Genomic DNA, 21,981 nt, shown 5'->3' on the forward strand with positions numbered 1-21,981 from the left:
ATGTATGAATGTGAGAAAAAAAAAAAGAACAAAACAGATGCAGAATATATTGTTGCTTTATATAAGTTTATTTTTGAAGCGTACATATTTTCTCTTATATAACAATATTTCAATGTTTAGGGTAGCTAAATAACATTTTTAAGCCATATAATTTTACTTGAACAATCAGTATTGGCAGAACGATAGAATTACAAAGCATTCACTTGTAAAGTCATTAAAACATATATGGTCTCAACCAAACATGGACCCTATATAATAATCAAGAGCATTTCTGTCAGTAAATATTAACCTTTCAGCAGTCAATGGGTCTATGTACAGAATACATATTGTCATAGCAGCATCTGTGGTCAATGTGGCATATCATAGCATAAAGGACAATCTCATAAAACCTGCAATAATGCCCAGGTGTATAATTACATAATTATGTTTGTTTATTTATTTATTTGAAAGTCATGCTTTAAGAAATTCATGTCATAATTCAAATAAATCTTAATGGTTCTAAAATAGGCTTTATTTTGAACATAAATTAAAGTTTATATTAAGTTTATAGACATACGCCAACTACCCATAATTTGTCCTTTTGGTTTTGCGAAATGTAACCTGGGCGTGTTTTCATGAGATATGTCCTTGACCCAAAAAATAAAAAGTAACAACAAAATCTGTAAAACTGAATTGTGAATCATCATTCTTGTGTCTGACGAGTTCTTGGCATTGTCCCATAATGCACTGAAGAAAGTAATGATTCCTGACTTCATAATTACTCATCATAAGCTTACTTATAATTAAACACCTTCAAAACCACACAATGAAGACACTAAAAATGTACACAAATGCTATTTTATAATACACACTCGGCAAGGTATTTTATAGGTGTTATGTACTTATTTTTCCTTCAGCTCAAATTTCTTCAAGGCAGTTCTAAACAATTACAGCGGGTGATTTTATATTGTAATTTCACAGGATACAAAACAGCTATTTTAAAATTTGCACATCAGCAATCCTTGGCACGAATTTGTTGCGGTATAAAGAACAGGTAGTTCACGTCACACCTCATTTTATTGGTTCTCAATATAATAAAAGCCTCAAGGCCAGATAGAAATGATGTATGCGTGCTGTTATGGAATTGATGGTGTTGCATGTGTATATGTTTTGATATTTTGAAGGTATTTTGCCACCTTGATAGCACTGACGTCACTGGCAAGTAAATCAACCCAAACAATGTTGAATACTGTACATAAATTAAAAACACTGCACATTTCTCTTTGTTCTTTATATACTGTAGCTATAGAGCATAACATATGCGCATTATTGGCTCTTGTATGGTTTCTAATCACACCAGATTTACTCCACACCAGTATCTGCCCGTGTAAAAGCTCAAGTCCTTCCAATTTCGATTGAGGCAGAGCTGCATTTCTTGTCTAGCAGGGTGTTGCATTGGAAAATGCATGCACTAATAATTCAGGGATTATGTTTTATTTGGCATTTCATCACTATAAAACCCTTTCCGCCGCCAAGGTTCTAATGTTTAATTTGTTCCAAAGTTGCTTGCATTCAATATATCGCATGTCTGCCGTGCATCAAACAGTACGTGCCATTACAGTGGTGTTGAGGTTTAGATTGGCTAGCAATGAAGCTTCAAAGGCAGATATGAACATTCAAATGATCAAAGTCTCTGTCGTGAGAGATAACAGTCATAATCAATAACCCAAAGCAAGCCAATATTGACTCCACTAAGCTTTCGGAGAACTTGACAATCCATTTCTTCTCCTACAGCGGCCGTCTGACGTCCGTTTGATCTTTTCCATCATCTCCTTCTATCATTTTTCTTCCGTCCTGTTTGGATCTTTAGTTCTGCTGTCATTACTGCTTAATCAAGACGGAAAATAACAGTCACCGGCCTCGACTGGATCTCTAATGAGAGGGCCGCCTCCCCTAAAGTGTCCATTTGAGAGACAACTTCTGGCTGTCGCTTCATCTGCTATGCTCCAGCTAACAAATGAACCCCTGCCGCCCCATTAGCCCAGATCTCAGACCAATTTATGAAGTCACGAGATGTGATGCTAGCTAACTGATCCTTGAGCGAGACCTTTGCCTAACGAATCCTCTTGGTGTTTGGTGTTTTATGGTACTGCTATGTACAAAATCACATATTCTCTGATGGAAAATCATGGTTCATGCTTGTCTAGATGATTCATCAGCTGGGCTTTGACCTGGTAGACCATCTTGGCCAAGCTGGTTAAAGTCAGTAGACCAGTAACAAACGAGCTACTGTGTTCAAAAAGCCAACTTGACCACTTTGACTTGGTATAACCTTTCTTTCTTTCTTTCTAGCAGGTTATGTAATGTGAACATTTCCACCAATTACCATATTAGCAAAAAATGGCTCAAGCTACTCTAGATGGTTCATCAGTTGGACTTTGATCTGGTAAACTGTCTTTTACAAGCTGGTTAGAGTTGGTAGACCAGTAACAAAACAGATACCATGTCCTTTAAATCTTTAAAACTTTACAGCAAACATTTGGTGTTACATGCCACATTTATGAACAAAATTATAAAAACCACCAAGTATCTTGCAGGGAATGTGTAGAGGGTTCAAACTAGTCTAGCTGGTTCATCAGCTGAACTTTGACCCTTTGACCATCTTGGGCAGGCTGGTTAAGAGTTAGTAGACAGTAAAAACAGTTACCCACCATATGACCTGTATTTTACAGCAGGTTATGTAATGTGAACATTTCCACCAATTACCATATTAGCAAGAAATGGTTTAAGCTACTCTGGATGGTTCATAAGTTGGACTTTGACCTGGTAAACTGTCTTTTCCAACTTTTCCAAGCTGGTAAGAGTTGGTAGACCAGTAACAAACCAGCTACCATGTTAAAAAAAAAAAACTTAGTCACTTTTTGACTTGGCCAAGTTGGTTGGAGTTGGTAAACCAGCTACTAAAACTTGTTCTAAAAACTTAACCGTAAACTCTTTGGTGTTACATGCCACATTTATGAACAAAATTGCATGTTCCCTGCTGGAAAATCAATCATTTGGTGTGTTTTTTTTTTTTTAGAGAGGTTTCAAGCTACTCTAGATTGTTCATCAGCTGAACTTTGACCTGGTAGACCATCTTGACCAAGCTGGTTAGAGTCAGTAGACCAGTAACAAACCAGCTACCAAAAACAAACAACTTAACTCTGCTGGAAAAAAACAGGTTATACCAAGTTAAAGTGATTGTCACATGAACATTGCCACTATTCACCTTAAGCTAACAAAACGGTTGTAGAGTATTAAAACTAAACTAATTTATGATCAAATATTTGTTACAAAATCCGTTGCTGCAAAAAATGGTCTTGATCTGATTTTAAAAAATGCCATTTCTCTTAATGCTGCAATGACGTTTTTAAGAACCCCAAATAAAAACCAAACTGAACAGGAGGACTGAATCGATGAAGACCCTTCGGTTTTACTACAGTACATCTCTCAGAATCTGATTCTTGCTCCTAAACATGCTAAAACATTGTCTTAATAGCAATGTACTGTACAGAAATGTTCCCTGGCAGAATGAACAGCTTGTATGAAACAAACAAACCGTCTGAGTGACCCGTTGTACCTTTTTCATTCCCGTATTGCAGCGGCTTCCTGCCATTATCTGCTGGCTTTAACAGAAGTCTGTAGCGTAATTGCAAGGCAGCCATGAATCGGAGCTATTTATGGACAAAAACACACAAAGCTTGAAGCGATATGGTTTTAACAGTCTTAAGGTTGTCAGGTAATTGTCAACACGGGCCCGTTTACGTAACGCTAAGCCCTCGCTTTTAAAGATGCTTCAGTGAAATGTAATGTAGAGAGCGCATACATTAGGATAGCACGGTGCTCAATAGGACTCCAGCTTTTGCCTCTCTCTGCTGCATGCTTTAGAAAAGGAAAAATTATTTCCTATACCATTTTCAAAATATTTCAAGGCTGCTTATTATGAAACGAAACATTATGCCTTGACTGGTTTCTATTCAAACCACAATCTCTATCGGCTTCCAAGCCTTCAGTTGTTGACTAATTTTGGGATCGCTCAAGCGCAACGGATATCTTCTTGGAGAGCCGACAGAATCGAAAGCCAACCGAGGGATTTATCCGTTTACATAATCTGGAAAAATAATCTGATGTCAATAAGCACTGTCGTTACAATGAAACTCTTTCGTTTACACGTGTTTTCCGATGCCAAAATTAGTAATGTGTCACAAGAAACCTGTAAACAGGCAAACAGGACAAAATCTTGCTTAAATGTCTCTTAAACAGACAATGAAAAAGCATGCCTCTTTTTCAGGAAAACAACACCCTCACTGTGCACGTTCACGACGCCTGCACTCGTTGGTTATATGTGCGCATTTGAAAGTTCACAGTAGACATCTATGCAGTCATACATGTAGGTGTCGCACACCTTGGTCGTGTCTGTTACATCAGACTAACAGCCAGGCAGCTGCCACAGAACAACATAATATGATCCAAGCTCTCCTAACCGTTGCCTAGTTTGTAAAATATACACAGACTCCCGTATCTCCGGCGGCAGGTTACCACACTCGACATTTCTCTTCGGGGTTCATAGGAGCTCCTTGTGCGCAATGAAATGCTTCAGAAAACGCCTCAAAGTTCTGGAGGGACCCCAGAACCCTGTTCGAAACAAACAAACAAACAAACAAACATGACACTATTCATCTCTAAAACATCTACAGCTGTCCTAAAAAAGTATTTGGACACTTAAAAGGATAGTTCACTCAAAAATGACAATTCTGTCATTAATTACTCACCCTCACGTCGTTCCAAACCCGTAAGACCTTCGTTCATCTTCAGAACACAAATCTCCATAGACAGCAATGCAACGGACTCATTCAAGGCTCAGAAAGGTAGTAAGGACATCATTAAAATAGTCCATGTGACATCAGTGGTTCAACCATAATTTTATGAAGCTACAAGAAAACAAAAATAATGACTATTCTCGTAGCTTCATAAAATTAGTTGAACCACTGATGTTGGACTTTACTATGTTTCTGTGCATTGAACATGGTAGTGTCCTGCTGTCTATAGAAGGTCAGAAAGCTCTTGGATTTCATCAAAAATATCTTAATTTGTGTTCCGAAGATGAATGACATGAGGGTGAGTCATTAATGACAGAATTTTCATTTTTGAGTAAACTAACCCTTTAAGTCACACTTAAAAATGTCTGAATGTCTTTGCATCAAAGAAAAAGTTATTTTCACTTGTCTTTATCATTTTTGCTCAATGTCTTTGAATCAGCTGGTATTTTGGTGAATTTTAGTGGATGTGTGAATTCAGTTCTCCTGAAACACTTTTGAAGTGGCTTTGTTTAAATGTTTTGCTTGAAAATGTTTGAAATAATCAGAAACCTGTAAACGTGAAGTATATGAAAAATATGAAGTATATAAAAATACAGCAAAACAAAGTTGCTTCATATGTATATGTATTTTTTTGAAAGAAATGAATGCTTTTATTCAGCAAGGATGCATTGAACTCATCAAAAGTGACAGTAAAGACATTTATAATGTTACCAAATATTTATATTTAATTAAATGATGTTCTTTTGAACTTTATAGTCATTAAAGAATCCTGAAAAAATGTATCAGTTTCCACAAAGACATTAAGCAGCTGTTTTCAACATTGATAATCAGAGAAGTTTCTTGAGCGGCAAATCAGCATATCAGAATGATTTCTGAAGGATCATGTGACACTGAAGACTGGTGTAATGATGCTGAAAATTCACATTTTCATCACAGGAATAAATTACATTTGAAACTATTTTCAAATAGAAATGTTATTTTAAATTGTAATATTTTTTCAATATTATTGTTTTACTCGTCATATAAATGCAGCCTTGTTGAGCATAACCAAACTTTTAAATAATAGTTTAAATTATATAAATTTTGAGTTTTAAAAACCAATCAAATATTTTAGTGGTTAGAAATTAGTTAGTTTCAATAATTCATTTTTGCTTATCCCACTTGCAGTTTCTTTATTTTTGCTATAATGTGTTGTGCTGCTAACTATCTACTGCACTGACATTTTTAAGTGTGACTTCAATACTTTTTTCATCTTTAATTCACAAATCTCCCAGAAAGATCTTGCCTGTATTCCAGAGGGCTGTGTGGGTCTGTTTTGATGGACTGAATGGCGTACTCCGGGCGACAGGCACCACACCAGACCTACAGAAAGCACAAGACATTTTATATTCAGTACAAATACCAGTTGAGCACATCATGGAGAGATGATAACATTATTTCTGACCTTACGCGCATTTTATGCTTGAATGTCATATGCAGAGCAGATTTCGATTGTGATTATTTATTTCAACATATTTTGAAGTGTGCCCATCCAAATAATGACAATTCAAATCCAAGTCCTTTAAAGTAGCACTCATCCCATCGGTTGCCATGATTCAATCACTGATTTCATGCCTTAAGCACGTATTAGAGAGCCAATAGTAATGTATTTTCCAGAGGTTAAGCGGGACCTGTATCTTTTAAGCAGTGTCAGTTTAATTTGATTCGCTCGTTGCGAGACTGACCTTGCATGGCCTTGCAAGTGGATGTCATTCATGGTCACATACCTGGGCAAAGTTTAGAAAGAAGAGCTGTTTGTGATCCATATCCAGTCCAGGAAGACGGGGCTCCTCGCCTTCCCTCTCCACCCACTTCATATACGCCTAATATCACACACAGATTCACATCAACCCATTTTTACGAGTTCTGATGAAAATGTGAGTTGTCTATGTGGTTTTTAAGATGTTGTGAGCAGTTTTCACTGGGTTACTATGTAGTTGTTCAAAGGGAATTAATGTTGCATACCTTATATGCTTGACGAACTCCACCGTTGTCAGCAATATTTTCTCCTAATGTTGTGATGCCACTGACCTGCAACAACATCAATTTAACAATGTTCAGTGTTATTTAAGTATTATTTGTATAATACAGTATTTCTTTATATTTTAGGTCAGCTTTTAATTTTATATGTTCAGTCTTCATTTAGTTTAATTCAAATTTTATTCTAATTTCAGTTTAATTTTTAGTAATTTTGTTATTGTACTTTATATTCGTTTTTTATATTTACTTTTAGGTGTTTGCTTTAGTTTTTAGCAATTTTAGTAGAACTTAAACTTGTTACATTTCTAATCTTTTTAAGTATTTCAGGTAACATTTTCATTTTCAGTTTTATTTTGATTAACAAAAATGTATTCAAGTTTACAATAACAGCACTGTTGTTTCATAGTCTATTTGTTTTTAGGAGGAATAAAAGAAGATTTGTTAACAGACTGAGCTATAAAATGTAAAAACAACAGTAAAAAACTATTTTCTTCTTTTAGTATTTTTGTCTTGGTTTCTAGTATAAATACCAAAACATTCTTGAATCAAGATACATTTAATTGAGAAGCAACTTAAGAAATGAAGTCTTGTTTTCAAATTGATCAAAATGTTGTTTTCCATTTGAATTAAGATTGTTTTTCTTACCCCATTGGCAGATATTTTGATATAAAATTTAGATAAATTTTTCAAAAAAAACAAGACTTAATATCTTAAAATATGTAAACATCCTTAAAAGAAGCAGAACATACTTTTCAAAGAATTCAGTGAATACGTTACCTCATTTACACAAAAATCAATACATTTAGTAAAAAAGTGCTAGAGGAGTAAGTGAAAATGACTTTTGGATTCATTTTCAATATCTGTAAAAAGTTAAACCTCTTAAAATGTAAATGTAAACATTTCCGTCTCCTTTTAAAATCCATTCATTTTTGTGGCAAGAAATTTGCATTAAATTAACTTGTTTCTATATTTAATTCTGTTTATTTTTATATATATCTGCAAAAGTGTACTCTGCATTTAATGTCTTTGCTGCCATGAAGCAGCACTTTTTTTTAGGGCACTGGAAATGCTTAGATCGGACCCAAAGCATGCACATACTGCAAGTACTGCAAGTATAAACCATGTATTTGTTATTTGTTCATTTTTAAAAGTTCATATACAGATTCTTTCCATCCTTCTAAGTGAAGTTCGACTTACATTTTGTCCTCCTGCGAGTTTCCAGCTAAATTTGCCGTACTGTTCCACCATGCATTTAGATTGATCCTCAAAGCGCTCGGCAGAGTAGTTGCTCCACCAGTTGTACATGTTCCCATCCTTGTCAAAATTACGGCCTGTGAAAATAAATATTAAATTTTTGGAACACGGTCATATTTTAAACAGACAAGCATTGTGGTTGCTCTTTCGCATGGTGGTTTGGTCCAATGGAGAACAATTTATCTGTGATATTTAAAACCCCTTCTTTAGCACGGAGTTTAATACATCACACATAAACAGGATCATCAACAAATTCACATTGTTTATTCATCCACAGCTAACTGATAATTGGTACAATCCATCAGATGAGATGTATATTACCGTGATCATCAAATCCATGAGTGATTTCATGTCCTATAACCATGCCAATTCCACCAAAGTTTAGAGCTTGCAGCTGTTTTTCACTGAAGAACGGAGGCTGGAGGATGCCAGCAGGAAACACTGAAAGAAAGATGGATGCATAGAAAGAGATGAAATTCAGCATAATGCCTGGGTAATTGACCAGGAAATGCATTTTTGAGATACTAATCGAGTCACGTAAGAAAGCAACTCATTTTAATAGGAACAGTGTGTTAACTTTAGACACTTTTATGTCAGATTTCTCATTAAAATTAACAGATTTCAGCTTTTTCTTAGAACATTTATGAAGGTCACATTAAAACTGTTGGAAACTTTTTTTTTTTTAATCAAGATTAGATTTACCCTTGTCAGTCTTTAAAAATATATATGATGTTAAAAAGTATGACAGTTATATATATATATATATATATATATATATATATATATATATATATACACACACACAGTGTGCGCAGATTAGGCAGGTTTTCTTTTACAGATAAAATGAGCCAAAAAAGAGATTGAACTCAAGAATAAAAGTTAAAAAAAATTATTAAATGCCCATGAGAAGGATGCAATACATGACCATTGGGCAGCGAAATGCTCATTGGGTCAGAAAAAAAAAACAGGTGGAGAAGAAGTGACACGTTAACTGCAAAACAATTAAAAATTTATGTGAAGGATTAGGTGAGAAACCATCAGGAACCATTTAGTCTCCAGCACCATCATTTTCCAGAACTGCAACCTTCCTGGAGTTTCCAGAAGTGCAATGTGTCAGGTTCTCAGAGACCTTGCTTGGGTAAAAAATTCTTTAAAATGGCCCTCACTTAAGAATAACATGCTGAAGTGTTGTGAAATACTGATTTTTTTATAGGCTTTATGGACAGATAAGTCGAGAGTGACTCTTGAAGGACCAGCATCACATCCTCTTGTACCACTGTTTGAAGAATTTATCTTCCAGAATCTGGCAGTAAATTTTGTAATACATTTATATATTTAATAAAAATACCCTGCAATTGTTCTATTAGTATACTAAACTGGTTAAAGTCTGCTTAATTGGAAGATCAGAGATCAGAGATCATGCAATCCTCATCAACATTGACTTTAAAACACATTTTAGGCTTAATATTAAGAAATGTGCATTGTGCACAAGTAGTACTCCAAATAAATCTTGAGCGAAATATCAGTAAATATGTTAATAGATTTGAACTATAAAATGTATTTTAAATATATTACCTTTTACTAGATACTAAAAACAGTGTGAAAGGGACTTTTAAAGAGTCCCCACAAGACCCTAGTTGAAGAAACGCTCAGTAATGTGAATGTAATGGTGTACACTAGATAGCAGAAGCTGTATTAGAAGGACTGTGTAGCGTCCTCCAGCTATAGCAGTTACAGCTGCCGCTCTTGTCTCTCAAATGGCAATTCAGCTTGAAGTGTTTCCCAGATTGTCCAGGAACATTAAAATGTGCAATCTAAGAGTAATTATGTGGAAATTTCTCCCGCTGAAAATCTGCATAATCGCTTGGCTTTTGTAATCTCTGTATTAACGCAGTCTGAATAGCGCGTGTTCAGCATCCACATCCCATCTCTGGAAGCACAAGCTTTGTGGGCAGTGGAGCCTGAAACTAGCTTTGTTTAATCTACAAGAGAAAAGCACTACAGGCATTAGAGCCATTATGACAATGGGCTGAGAAAGCATTTATACTGAGAGCCCTCAACAGCTTAGGAGAATTCTGACCAGAGCAAATACTTCACAGAAGACCCACATTTGGACAACACTGCTTATTTTAGTGTGCGGTTGTGGCCTTCTCTGCTGGAAAGATCTGTTTACTCAACCGTGAATCTCAGTGCTGGACTAGACCGCTCTGTGCTGGATCTGTAGATTGACTGGATTTCTCAAGTGGAGCTGTAATGATGTGTGTTTAGGCATTTTGTTGTTGTTTATGATAAATTAAGTCTGAATTATCAAGTAAATGTGCAATGGTTTTTTTTTTTACTACATTGTCCATTTGTGGTAAATCGATTAAAGAAAATGACATTATAAAATATAGAATAGAATATTTTTGACTATATGGCTATGAACTTAACAGTCTGGTTTCTGTTGACCAAGTACAATGCATTTGTATTTTTTTTATTTATTTTAAATTTATTATTCTATATTATGTTATTATTATATTACATTACATTACATTACGTTATTTATGACTATATGGCTATTAATTTACCAGTCTGGTTTCTGTTGTGCAAGTACAATTTTTTTTTTTAATCTTTGTAATTTGTTAAATTTGTTTAATTTTTTACTGTATAATATATATTAGTCTATATATTATATAAAAACTATTATACTAGAATATTATTTCTGACTATATGGCTGTGAAATTAGCAGTCTGGTTTCTGTTGTACAAGTAAAGTTTTTCTTTTAAATTTACAAAATTATAAATTTATTTTTAATTTATTATTCTATTCTATTATTTGTGACTATATGGCTGTGAATTTATCAGTCTGGTTTCTGTTGTGCAAGTATACCGTTTTAAATTTTTTTATTAAATTTTACATTTATTTTTAATTTATTACTCTATATTATATTATAGAATAGAATATTATTTCTAACTATATGGCTGTGATCTTACCAATCTGGTTTCTGTTGTGTAAGTGCAATGTGTTTTTTTATTTTAATTTATTAATTTTTTTTAAATATATTACTAATTGATTGTTCCATAATATTGTACTATATTATATAATAGAATATTATTTCTTATTGTATATGGCTGTGAATTTGCAAATCTGGTTTCTACTGTGAGAGTTAAACACATTTTTGTTATTTATTTCATTTATTAATAATTTATTATTATATATTACATAATACTCTATATTATATTATACAATAGAATATTGTTTCTTACTATATGGCTGTGATCTTACCAATCTGGTTTCTGTTGTGTGAATAGAAAGCGTTGACCACAGCCGCACCAATAATCCACCTAAAACAGAGACAAGGAGAAAAACATGACACAGGGTCACAAAAGAAAAAAATGGTATTTGTGTTTGTGTTTCATACATGTCAGGATCCACGGGCTCCCTCAGCTTCTTATGACCTTTCTGGGCTGAAGCTGCCAGGTTTTCCAGAATGTTCTCAAAGTAGTTCTCCTCACTGAAATTCAGCTGTGAAATTCAGAGAGAGACAGATAATATCACATGGATGTATTTCTGTCTGAGCTGCCATCATTCTTGAATTTATGTGAGCGAGATATTAGTTGGTTCGGATGCTAATTTCTTTAGAGGTCAGGGTTCTCTGAGTTTCCATACGTGTGTGTATTCCTCGTCCAATTTCTTATTTTCCTCCTCAAGGATGTGGTCGGGATAACCGATCTGTTCTGATATCGCCATGGCCTGCAAAACAAGGAAAACATCACGGAATACAGGACTTTAGAAAGCGAGAACAACTCAGACTGTAGGATAGTAAATACAAATAATAATAATAATAATAATAATAATAATAATAACAACAACAACAACAACAAATAAAAATGCATTAATTCAAAATAAGCTTAAGATGAAACCCAGTTTATAATGATAATAAAATGAGATAAAATTAGTATACATAAAATGCATAACATTAATTGTGAAAATATTATATTATATTATATATAAATATAAAATATTATTATTAATAATAATGATAATAATATGATTGTTATTATTATTTAAATATGTACAAATATTTTGTAATATGTATTTATTTAAATAAAAATATTTGTTTAACTGCATGTCATGAACCATGAAAATATGAATATAAAATATTTAAATCTTACATTTTCAGAGGGTACTTCAAGGAAAAAAATTAAATTCCTAAATCCTAATAAATAATTATTTTATTTCAGTAAATAATTATATAAAAATCTCAAATTTCTTATATTCACCACTGGGTTTGAAAGGATCAAGAACAAATTATTAAAAATATATTACCTGCGTCCAACATCAGAGAACCATGAAAACATGAATTTAAAGTCTTAAAATATTAACTTAAAATTTTAGAGGACACTTCAAGTAAATAATTTTAATTCAAAGATGTTCAGCTGACAAAAAAAGTATGGAAATAAGGAATAAACTCTTCATTAGGAGTTGCTGCCATTAATAGCATCTCACCTTCTCTCTGGCCTTCTCCTTGGACTGTTCATCCATCCAGCTCAGTTCTTCCAGTGTTTCCACATAAGCTTCCTGAATCTTTCTGATCAGTTCACGCACCTGAACAGTGCATACACACATTAAAAGTCAACAACCCTTTTCATACCATCTATCACATAGCTGAAATAGCTGTTCACCTTTTGGTATATCATGCAATTAATCTGATTCAAATTGTAATAGCAATTAATAGCACTAAAGATTTACTATAGGATAAGGGAATAAATTATGATTTTTCAGGAGGCCGACGTGACATCTGCTGAAAATAAATGTTGTTTTGATGAAATATGATGAAGAAAGATAAATCATTCACAATATGACCAGAATTAAGAGCATAAATATAGGTACATTTTGTCTTTTTGATTGTTGAACTATTTGACTGTTTTAGAAAACTATATAAAGCCACATACAGCTATATGTATGCAGAGATACACTACCAGTCAAAAGTTTTAGTAAAGGTAAGATTTTTAATGTTTTTAAAGAATTCTCTTCTGCTCACCAAGCCTGCATTTATTTGATCCAAAATACAGCAAAAGCAGTAATATTGCGAAATATTTTTACTATTTAAAATAACTGCTTTCTAATTGAATATATTTGAATATGTCATTTATTCCTGTGATCAAAGCTGAATTTTCAGCATCATTACTCATGTCACACGATCCTTCAGAAATCATTCTAATATTCTGATTTGCTGCTCAAGAAACATTTATTATTATCATCAATATTGAAAACAGTTGAGTACATTTTTTTCAGGATTCTCTGAGGAATAGAAAGATCAACATTTATCTGAAATAAAAAGATTTTGTAACATTATACACTATACCATTCAAAAGCTTTGAGTCAGTATAATTTTTTGTTTTAGAAAAACAAATTGTAATTAATACTTTTATTTAGCAAGGATGCTTTAAACTGATGATAAAGACATTTATAATGTTACAAAAGATTTCCATTTCAGATAAATGCTGTTCTTCTGAACTTTCTACTCAAAGAAACCTGAAAAAAATTCTACTCAGCTGTTTAACATAATAATAAATGGGTTTTTTTCTGAGCAGCAAATCAGCATATTAGAATGATTTCTGAAGGATCATGTGTCACTGAAGACTGGAGTAATGATGCAGAAAATTCAGCTTTGAAAACACAGGAATAAATTACATTTTAAAATACATTCAAATAGAAAACAGTTATTTTAAATAGTAAAAACATTTCAGAATTTTACTGTTTTTTTGCTGTACTTTGGATCACATAAATGCAGGCTTGGTGAACAGAAGAGACTTAAATGAAAATCTTACTGTTCAAAAACTTTTGACTGGTAGTGTATATAAAATCATTCATCCTGACTTAAACTGAAACCATCATCAGAACAGTCTAAACAAACCATGTCAATCTGATAAGAGCCGGTTACATAAAGCATTGCAGAAGGATGTTCCTGTTATGTCTGTGGTGTGTGTTTTTGGTTTTACCATGCGTTTGCTGTTTCCAGAGAAGGTTTCCCGGACATACAGGGCCCCGACGGCATTCTCCATGTTTCCCTGGACATAACGGACACAGTCTCTCCACCTCGCCTCCTCTACCGTAGTGCCATGCAAAGCCTGAGTGAACACACACAACGCAACCATGACAATGGGTGCAAAACAAGGTTGAGATCCCCCGTGTTGTGTAACCTTGTTAAATGTCACGAGAGCTGTCCACTGTTTGTGTGAGTTCAGAGCGAGACTGACCTTTCTGTAGTGTGCTCTCACGTCTTTGAAGCGCCGGCTCATACTGCTGACCCTCTCCATGATGAGCATCCACGCCAGATAGTTCTGCTGAGTCCTGCCGAGATCACATGTGCGCAGACCATTTAATATTACATTTGGTTTATAGTCTTTTAAGTGTTTGTCGCGGATTACTGAAAAAGTGTTATTGTTAACCAAAAAATAAATAAAAATACAACTCTAAAAACGTTAACTGAAATACATATAAATAGTATATGAAAAAACTAAGTTAAAATGTTACTAAGACTAAGTTTAACAAATGATTAAAGCAAAAACTGAAATAAAAATTATTTAAAGCTAAATAGAAATATAAAAACTAATAAAAATAACAGAAATAACAAAATTACTAAAACTAAAATGAAAAAACTATGAAATATAAAAATGTTAATACTATAATAGCTTGAATGCAATGTAAGTTGCTTTGGATAAAAGTATCTTCGTATGTATTAAAGTTTAGGAAGGAAAATTAATAAAAATGTAATATTAGATGAAAGTACTTACACTACATGAAATGAAAAATGTTGCTTTGGCAAATAACTGATCATTTTAAGATAAAGTATTAAAAATAAAACTGAGATAAAAATAAATTACAGAATAACAATGATTAAGAAATTTTAATTCAAAATAAATTTATAAAAATGATAACTAATTTAAAATGTTAATAAACAATATAATAGCTTGAATGCAATGTTTGGATAAAAGCACCTGCCAAATACATAAATCTAAATGTACATTGACAAAAAAAATTTAATACTAGATGAAAATACTTATGATAAAAACACAGAGCAACAGAGTACTTAATGTAAACTAAAATTAAAATATAAAAATTAAAAACAATGCTATAATAGCTTGAATGCAATAGAAGTTGCTTTGGATAAAAGCATCTCACAAATGCAAATATCTAAATGCGTATTAAATGTGTAAGAAATCTCTTTAATAAGTTGTAAACTGTGTTTAAATGCATGCAACTTAAATCTCTATAAACTTAAACATTCATTCAATATCATTCAATCTTTTTTTTTTATCTCTGAATTCTTATTGTGTGTCAACATTTGTCTCATTTTATTTCTCATTTAGCAATTTTCAGAGAAGCACAGATGACTTCAGTGGAACATAGCTAAGAGCTCTGAAAGAGTAACCTCTGGGCAATATTTATTTCTTCTGAATGACCATAATTGACATTTTTCATGAGTCACACAGCTGTGAATGTAAAACATCACCTGTGACTGTGTTTGGAAAGAACATCACTGAGCTTCTCCAGGTAAGGTGAGCAGTACACAACTACGGGTTCATCTGGTTGCACCGTAACTGACACGCTGGACATGATACCCTGGATGTAGCGCGTCCAGTTAAAGCCCTGAAATTTCAGATAGAGATACATAAGATGACTGTGTACTCTTTTCTTTTTTAAAAAAGAAAAAAGGAAAAAAAAGAAAAACAGTTGTTTCAACAGTCGGTGACCATAATTTGGACAAGTAGGATGTTTTCCTGGATCAACATCCTTGTTCAAACAGGCGTCTGTGGGAAACAATGGGAGAAAAATGGCCCGAAAAATAAACAATAAAATGACTAGAATATTATGGCTGAATTTGACTTTTTCATTCTGGTTTCTAAAGACTGGTATGAAATCATGACATTAATCTCAGCTATTGTGTTCTATCGACAGCCATAGTTTTTATGTAGCAATGATGCATTAAATTGATCACAAATGACACTAAAGACAATTTTAACATTTCTATTCCAAATAAATACTGCTCCTCTGAACTTTATATTAATCTAAGAATCCCGAAATAAATGTATCATGGTTTGCACAAAAATATGAAGCAGCACAACTGTTTTCAACATTTATAATACCAAAAAATGTTTATTAAACAACAAATGCAGCATATCAGAATGATTTCTGAAGGATCATGTGACATTGAAGACTGGAGTAATGATGCTGAAAATTCAGATTTTAAAATATATTCAAATAGAAAACAGTTATTTTAAATTAAAATAATATTTCATAATGTTGTTGCTTTTGCGGTGTTTTATATCAAATAAATGCAGCCTTGGTGTGCTTGAGACTTTTTTTTTTTTTACATTTTTTAAAAATCGGTAACACTTTACAACAAGGTTTCATTTGTTAAAATTAGTTAAACTAAGAATGAACAAAACTTCTACGGCATTAGTTTATTAATCTTGGTTAATATTAATTTTGACATTTACTAATGCATTATTAAAATCCAAAGTTGTGTTTGTTAACATTAGTTAATGCACTGTAAAATGGACTAACAATGAACGACTGAGTAATATTAACAAAGATGAATAAGTACTGTAATAATTGTATTGTTCATTGTTTGTTCATGCTAGTTACTATATTAACTAATGGAACCTTATTGTAAAGTGTTACCAAAAAATCTTATCAAGATCTCAAAGTAGTGTATATCTACCAGCTTTTCTGTTGTTTTTATTGACTACACTAGTATAGACAGAGGGGGATGAAGTGTAATAGTAAAAATCTTCCTTTGAAGAACCTAAAATGCTTTTCCGCACTTACATTGAGGTTGAAAGCTTGCTGCACTTCTCTCAGTGTCATTTTGTTGTAGAGCACGGTAATGTCATTGCGCTCTTCTGCAGGTGAGGTAGCCTGTTGAAGCACAGAGCAGACACTCACGTGACATTCACAGTATCACTAACATTCTGGTTGTTGTGTTTTACCATCAGTTCAACTCACGTTCGCAATGTCTGTCTCCAGCTCCAGCACTTGAGTCATGTCCTCCCACACACGTTCTTCATCTTGGGTCAGGTTCCTGTCTTCTCGTGCAATCCTTGCTATGGAGACCATGAACTCCAGGTAGGCCTCGCGCACCTGACCAGAGATACATGACCAGGGAGTTGCTGGTTATTATAACACTATAGCATTTAGGGACAGAATGCATCTCGCAAAATGACACAATGTACCTTCTTATAATTCCCATCGCTGAGGTAATAATCTCTTGAAGGCATTCCTAGTGCTGGCTGGTCAATCTGTGACAAAAAAAATAATGTTGATTAATGACAAAATCAGTTTCTTATCTGAATCGCTTGTAGTATACAGTATGCATGAGATCATCCAACTGTGCAACATTCATAATTAAACCAACAAAGAATCACACTCTGTTCCATTAGCTCATGCTCAAATGGCATTTTACTCAGGGGCTATTAAGTAAAAATGAATTGCAGTTAGCTCTAACTCATGTTAGTCTAAAAAAACATGGTATTACTTCAAGGAATACCATGGTACTACCATACCCAGCTAACAAAAATATGTTCTACAAACGTTTTGTAATTTAGTAATCTAAAAGTAATCAAAAAGTAGTCTGATTACATTACCTAAAATGTGTAATGTAATGGATTACGTTACTAACTACAATTTTTGTCAATTTGCAAGTAATCTACCCAGCTCTGGTTATACTTTGTCCTTAAAGAAACATTCCATTTTATCATTTTACAAATGTTTATTTTGTATGTTCTCTGATCATTCTGAATCAAGTACTGCGGTTACATTTAAAAATGTTAAAAGATTTCAGAAAAAAAATGTTCCATGAACAATGTACATAAATTACGTTTTTGTGTAACATTTTTGAGAACATTATTAAAGGTATAGTTCACCCAAAAATGAAAATTCTGTCATTAATTACTCACCCTCATGTCGTTCCAAAACCGTAAGACCTTCGTTCATCTTTGGAACCACTGGTGTCACATGGACTATTTTAACAATGTCCTTACGACCTTACTGGGCCTTGAATGTTGTAGTTACATTACTGTCTATGCAGGGCCAGAAAGCTCTTGGATTTCATCAAAAATATCTTTATTTGTGTTCCGAAGATGAACGAAGGTCTCATGGGTTTGGAACATTCTATTGATAAGTTATTGGAGAACATTTGTCCAACTTTGCCAGAATGTTAGCCACAGTTCTGTTAATGTTCCCTGTTAGCTAGGTAGTAAATGTCCAGAAATTTTTGGTGTTTTTGTTATTCATACATAAGAGTAAACTGTACAGTATATTCAAAAACTTACATGAATAATGTAGCGGCTGGAGTCACGATCATCTGGCCACACAAACATCTCAAGCACAGTCTTCTTATTGTACCGAGCGTTCAGAACAGCCAGGGTATCCTCCAGGCTCCACATTTGCTCTGTGAGATCAAAGTTTTGTGGTTTTAGTCCATGTCTGTTCGCTTTGAGGCAATATATATATATATATATATATATATATATATATATATATATATATATATATATATATATATATATATATATATATATATACACACACACACATCTCAAAACTCTGCTCAGATACTCGTTTAATATGTTCAGTTTTTCTTTTAATAATGAACTGGAAGCTCAATATTACTGAATCGTTATTTCAAAATAGTAAGTGGTTTTTTTTTTATATATATATATATGCTCTAGATGGACTTATTTAACCAGGCACTGTTTTTTCTGCATATTTTACAGTATCTAAGATACCATGTCAAATTAGAAATGGTCAACTTTTAAAAATAAAATGCAGTTTGTGGTTTTTAGTCCATGTCTGTTTGCTTTAAGGCAATATTCACACTCACCAGCCACTTTTTATTAGGTACACCTTTTCAACTGCTTGTTAGTGCAAATATCTAATCAGCCAATCACATGGCAGCAACTCAATGCATTTAGGTGGTCAAGACAATCTGCTGAAGTCAAAACAGAGCATCAGAATGGGGAACAAAGGTGATTTAAAGGGGTCATGAACTGAGAAGTCAAAATTCCCTTGATCTTTTGACATATAAGAGTTCGGTGTACTATAAAAACACCCTGTTGTAACAAATAGTCCACTGGAGGCTAGTGTAGTGAGAACCCAAGTGCAGCTTTATTTACAAAAGTAATCCAAACAGAGACTTGACCTGAACAGACATGACTTGAACAGACTTGACTTGGCATGAGTAGACTAGACTCACCGAAAGCAGGTTACAACATCAACACACGACGAGAGACAATGGCAACATGAGGGATACTTATAGCAAACACTAAGGGTCACATGACAAGAACCAACCAATGAGCAAACAGAACTGAGAACCACATGACAGCACAATAACCAATAAGGAACAAGACTAGAGGCCGACCGATAGTGGATTTTACTGATACCGATAGCTAGGTTGGACCACACTGGCCGATACCGATTAATCAACCGATAGTTTTTAAAATGGATACTGAACGAAAACTAAAATAGAGCTTTACTATTTTTAAAAAGCAGTAACAGTACTGAACCATAATTTGTAAATTAATAAACATTTATATTAATATTAATTATTGTATTAATCATTAGTTATTTCATCATTTACTAATGTTAAAAGAAGAATTTTTTTGTGTAATGTAAAATTACACAATGTACTCAATGTAAAAATGAATCCTATTAGTAATAGTAAATGTTGAAACGAAATGAACACACTAACAATACAATAGGAACAATACTTCTACAGCTGTTACAAATGGACTCTTATTGTTAAGTATTGCCATTTAACTTCAACAGTCATGCTTAAAGATAGCCATCTTGAAATACCTACACAAGGCCATATTAAAATTACATACACAATTTATTGATATTGTATGTATACTCTCAAATATTATTTGCTGCCATTTAAGAACACTGCATGATTATCTAATCAAAATATAAGAAATTTAAAAAATGCAAGTGACACACTGTGCATAAGCACAGCGCTGCGTCTTGGAGCCCCAGGTGTCTCACACAACAGACGCGTCATGTTCAATTCAAGCAGCAGTCTAAAACTGTTTATTTAATCACCAAATGGACATAAGTTTGCTTCAAGAATAAACTATTGTAACCACCCAGAGTTTGGTTCCTGGTTTTCTCTGTGGTGTTATGCCACTACTGTGCACTAGGGGGGGCTCCAGATGGCATTCTCCCGTGTATATAGCCAGGTATGAGGGGAGAAGAAGTGAGTATTGTTTGGGGAAGGATGGTTCTTCTCTCTTGGTTCACCCAAATTGTTCAGAGTCCAGATTGAGAAACTTTGGTTTCAAGCTCATTCTAGTAAGTGTTTTTTCTTTTCTCTGGATTATGTTAATTATTGGGTGTAGTATATGTGGTTATTTCATGGGCAAGCTGTATTTTGTTTTTCATGTTTATAACTCCTGTTTGGTTTCTAAGTGGCATGCTAATGCTAGTTTATATGTCTTGTTTATATACCATCTTCAATTTTTGGGGTTCTATGTTGCTGTTTTTCCTGGAACCTAAAAGTTCTATACCCTGAGGACAGTGGCATCCAGGCCTTGCTTCATCACCAGGTGTTCGGTTGGAACCCGAGAGTTCTATACTCTAGAGAGGACAATGGTATCAAGTCTTTGCATCTTCACTTTGTTGTCTGGATCATTCACAGGACATTTCTTTAATTAATCTGCATTGCTATAATGGGTACAACTGACTCTAAGCTCCTGGCAGTTGGAATTACTCTACAGAGGACAATGGTCAGTTAATGTTGTTGTATTACTTCATTGCCAAACAGTGTCAGAAGTATATTTGTGTTTTTGGGGTTTGTTTAAGGTGTTTATGTACTTTTACCTTTAAGTAAAAGTTTGGCCAGTGAGTCCCTCCCTCAAATTTATTTGTGGCTTGTCTCACTAGGTGGTTCTTAGTGGGACAGTTACACTATGTGGCATAAATGAGTTTGAAGTTCGGTGTTTAAAAAAACAGAGCAAACGGAAAGAGAGAGCGCGATCTATTACAGCTCTCTATGAAGCATACAAGACTGTATTAGAGCCACAGAAAGACAAACGATTTGCTGAAAAATGCACAATACATAATTTATAGCCTAGGGTGAAGTCATTATGCAAATTAACAATGATTTGGGACAAACATAATGTTATTTAATGGAAAACTATGTGAATGGCACTCTGTTCCACAGCAGGATTTCTTGTCGGCTGCATTTAAATGCACGTTTGAAGTTTCCCGCTCTGTGCAACGTGCAGTGTCACATGCCAAAACAAACAACATGTGCTGTCAGTGATTTCCATCTGTAGAGGCCGCTCTCGTACTGTATAATGACAGCAGACCATTCTCAGCCACTCCAGCAACAGACGCAACACTGAAAACTATCGGCATGGATTTTAGCTGATAACCGATAGTTCCGCAAATCAACTATCGGTGCCGATGAATTGGTCGACCTCTAAACAAGACACATAACTAGAACAACCAATCACAACATGACACATACACAAGGCAGAAATACATGAGGGCAAGGGAAGCACGACACTAACAGCATGAATAAAAGACAAAAACAAAAACATGAAACAAACCCCAAAACCAGGCGTGACATATCCCCCTCTAAGGGCAGCTCCAGACGCCCAAACCCCACCAAGTCCAGGAGGGTGGTAGAACGGAGGCAGAACAGGGGGAGGGATGGAGAGCCAGGCCCGTGAAAGGGAACAGGACCCGAATCATAACGTGGACCGTGGACCGAAGGCAGACAGTGAAACACTGGAGGACCTGAGCCGTGGAGCAGTGGTAGACAGTGATACACTGGAAGACCTGGGCCGTGGTAGACAGTGATACACTGGAGGACCTGGGC

At 34.1% G+C, this 21,981-nt stretch overlaps 2 protein-coding genes across 5 annotated transcripts in view; one reads left to right on the forward strand and one right to left on the reverse strand.

The window, feature by feature from the left end:
* Positions 1 to 49: 49 nt before the first annotated feature.
* mmel1 (membrane metallo-endopeptidase-like 1) overlaps positions 50 to 21,981 on the reverse strand; it is a 30,894-nt gene continuing 8,962 nt past the window's right edge. For all 4 annotated transcript variants that reach the window (XM_058790513.1, XM_058790511.1, XM_058790510.1 and 1 more), the window contains 17 exons: positions 18,431 to 18,549; positions 17,333 to 17,398; positions 17,106 to 17,240; positions 16,929 to 17,018; positions 15,610 to 15,746; positions 14,354 to 14,447; positions 14,096 to 14,224; positions 12,600 to 12,698; positions 11,760 to 11,843; positions 11,512 to 11,615; positions 11,376 to 11,434; positions 8,433 to 8,552; positions 8,055 to 8,188; positions 6,843 to 6,908; positions 6,605 to 6,700; positions 6,124 to 6,200; positions 50 to 4,653 (listed from right to left, as the gene is read on the reverse strand). In XM_058790513.1, the coding sequence (XP_058646496.1) occupies positions 4,554 to 4,653; positions 6,124 to 6,200; positions 6,605 to 6,700; positions 6,843 to 6,908; positions 8,055 to 8,188; positions 8,433 to 8,552; positions 11,376 to 11,434; positions 11,512 to 11,615; positions 11,760 to 11,843; positions 12,600 to 12,698; positions 14,096 to 14,224; positions 14,354 to 14,447; positions 15,610 to 15,746; positions 16,929 to 17,018; positions 17,106 to 17,240; positions 17,333 to 17,398; positions 18,431 to 18,549 (1,709 nt within the window). In that variant the 3' untranslated portion in view covers positions 50 to 4,553. The remainder of the gene's footprint in view (positions 4,654 to 6,123; positions 6,201 to 6,604; positions 6,701 to 6,842; positions 6,909 to 8,054; positions 8,189 to 8,432; positions 8,553 to 11,375; positions 11,435 to 11,511; positions 11,616 to 11,759; positions 11,844 to 12,599; positions 12,699 to 14,095; positions 14,225 to 14,353; positions 14,448 to 15,609; positions 15,747 to 16,928; positions 17,019 to 17,105; positions 17,241 to 17,332; positions 17,399 to 18,430; positions 18,550 to 21,981) is intronic.
* Positions 20,354 to 21,981, forward strand: part of miip (migration and invasion inhibitory protein) — a 29,042-nt gene continuing 27,414 nt past the window's right edge. Inside the window, exon 1 of the mRNA XM_058790520.1 lies at positions 20,354 to 20,447. The gene's annotated coding sequence lies outside the window, so the exon portion shown is untranslated. The remainder of the gene's footprint in view (positions 20,448 to 21,981) is intronic.

Source organism: Onychostoma macrolepis, chromosome 11 (assembly GCF_012432095.1).
Source record: "Onychostoma macrolepis isolate SWU-2019 chromosome 11, ASM1243209v1, whole genome shotgun sequence".
Classification (NCBI taxonomy): Eukaryota; Metazoa; Chordata; class Actinopteri; order Cypriniformes; family Cyprinidae; genus Onychostoma; species Onychostoma macrolepis.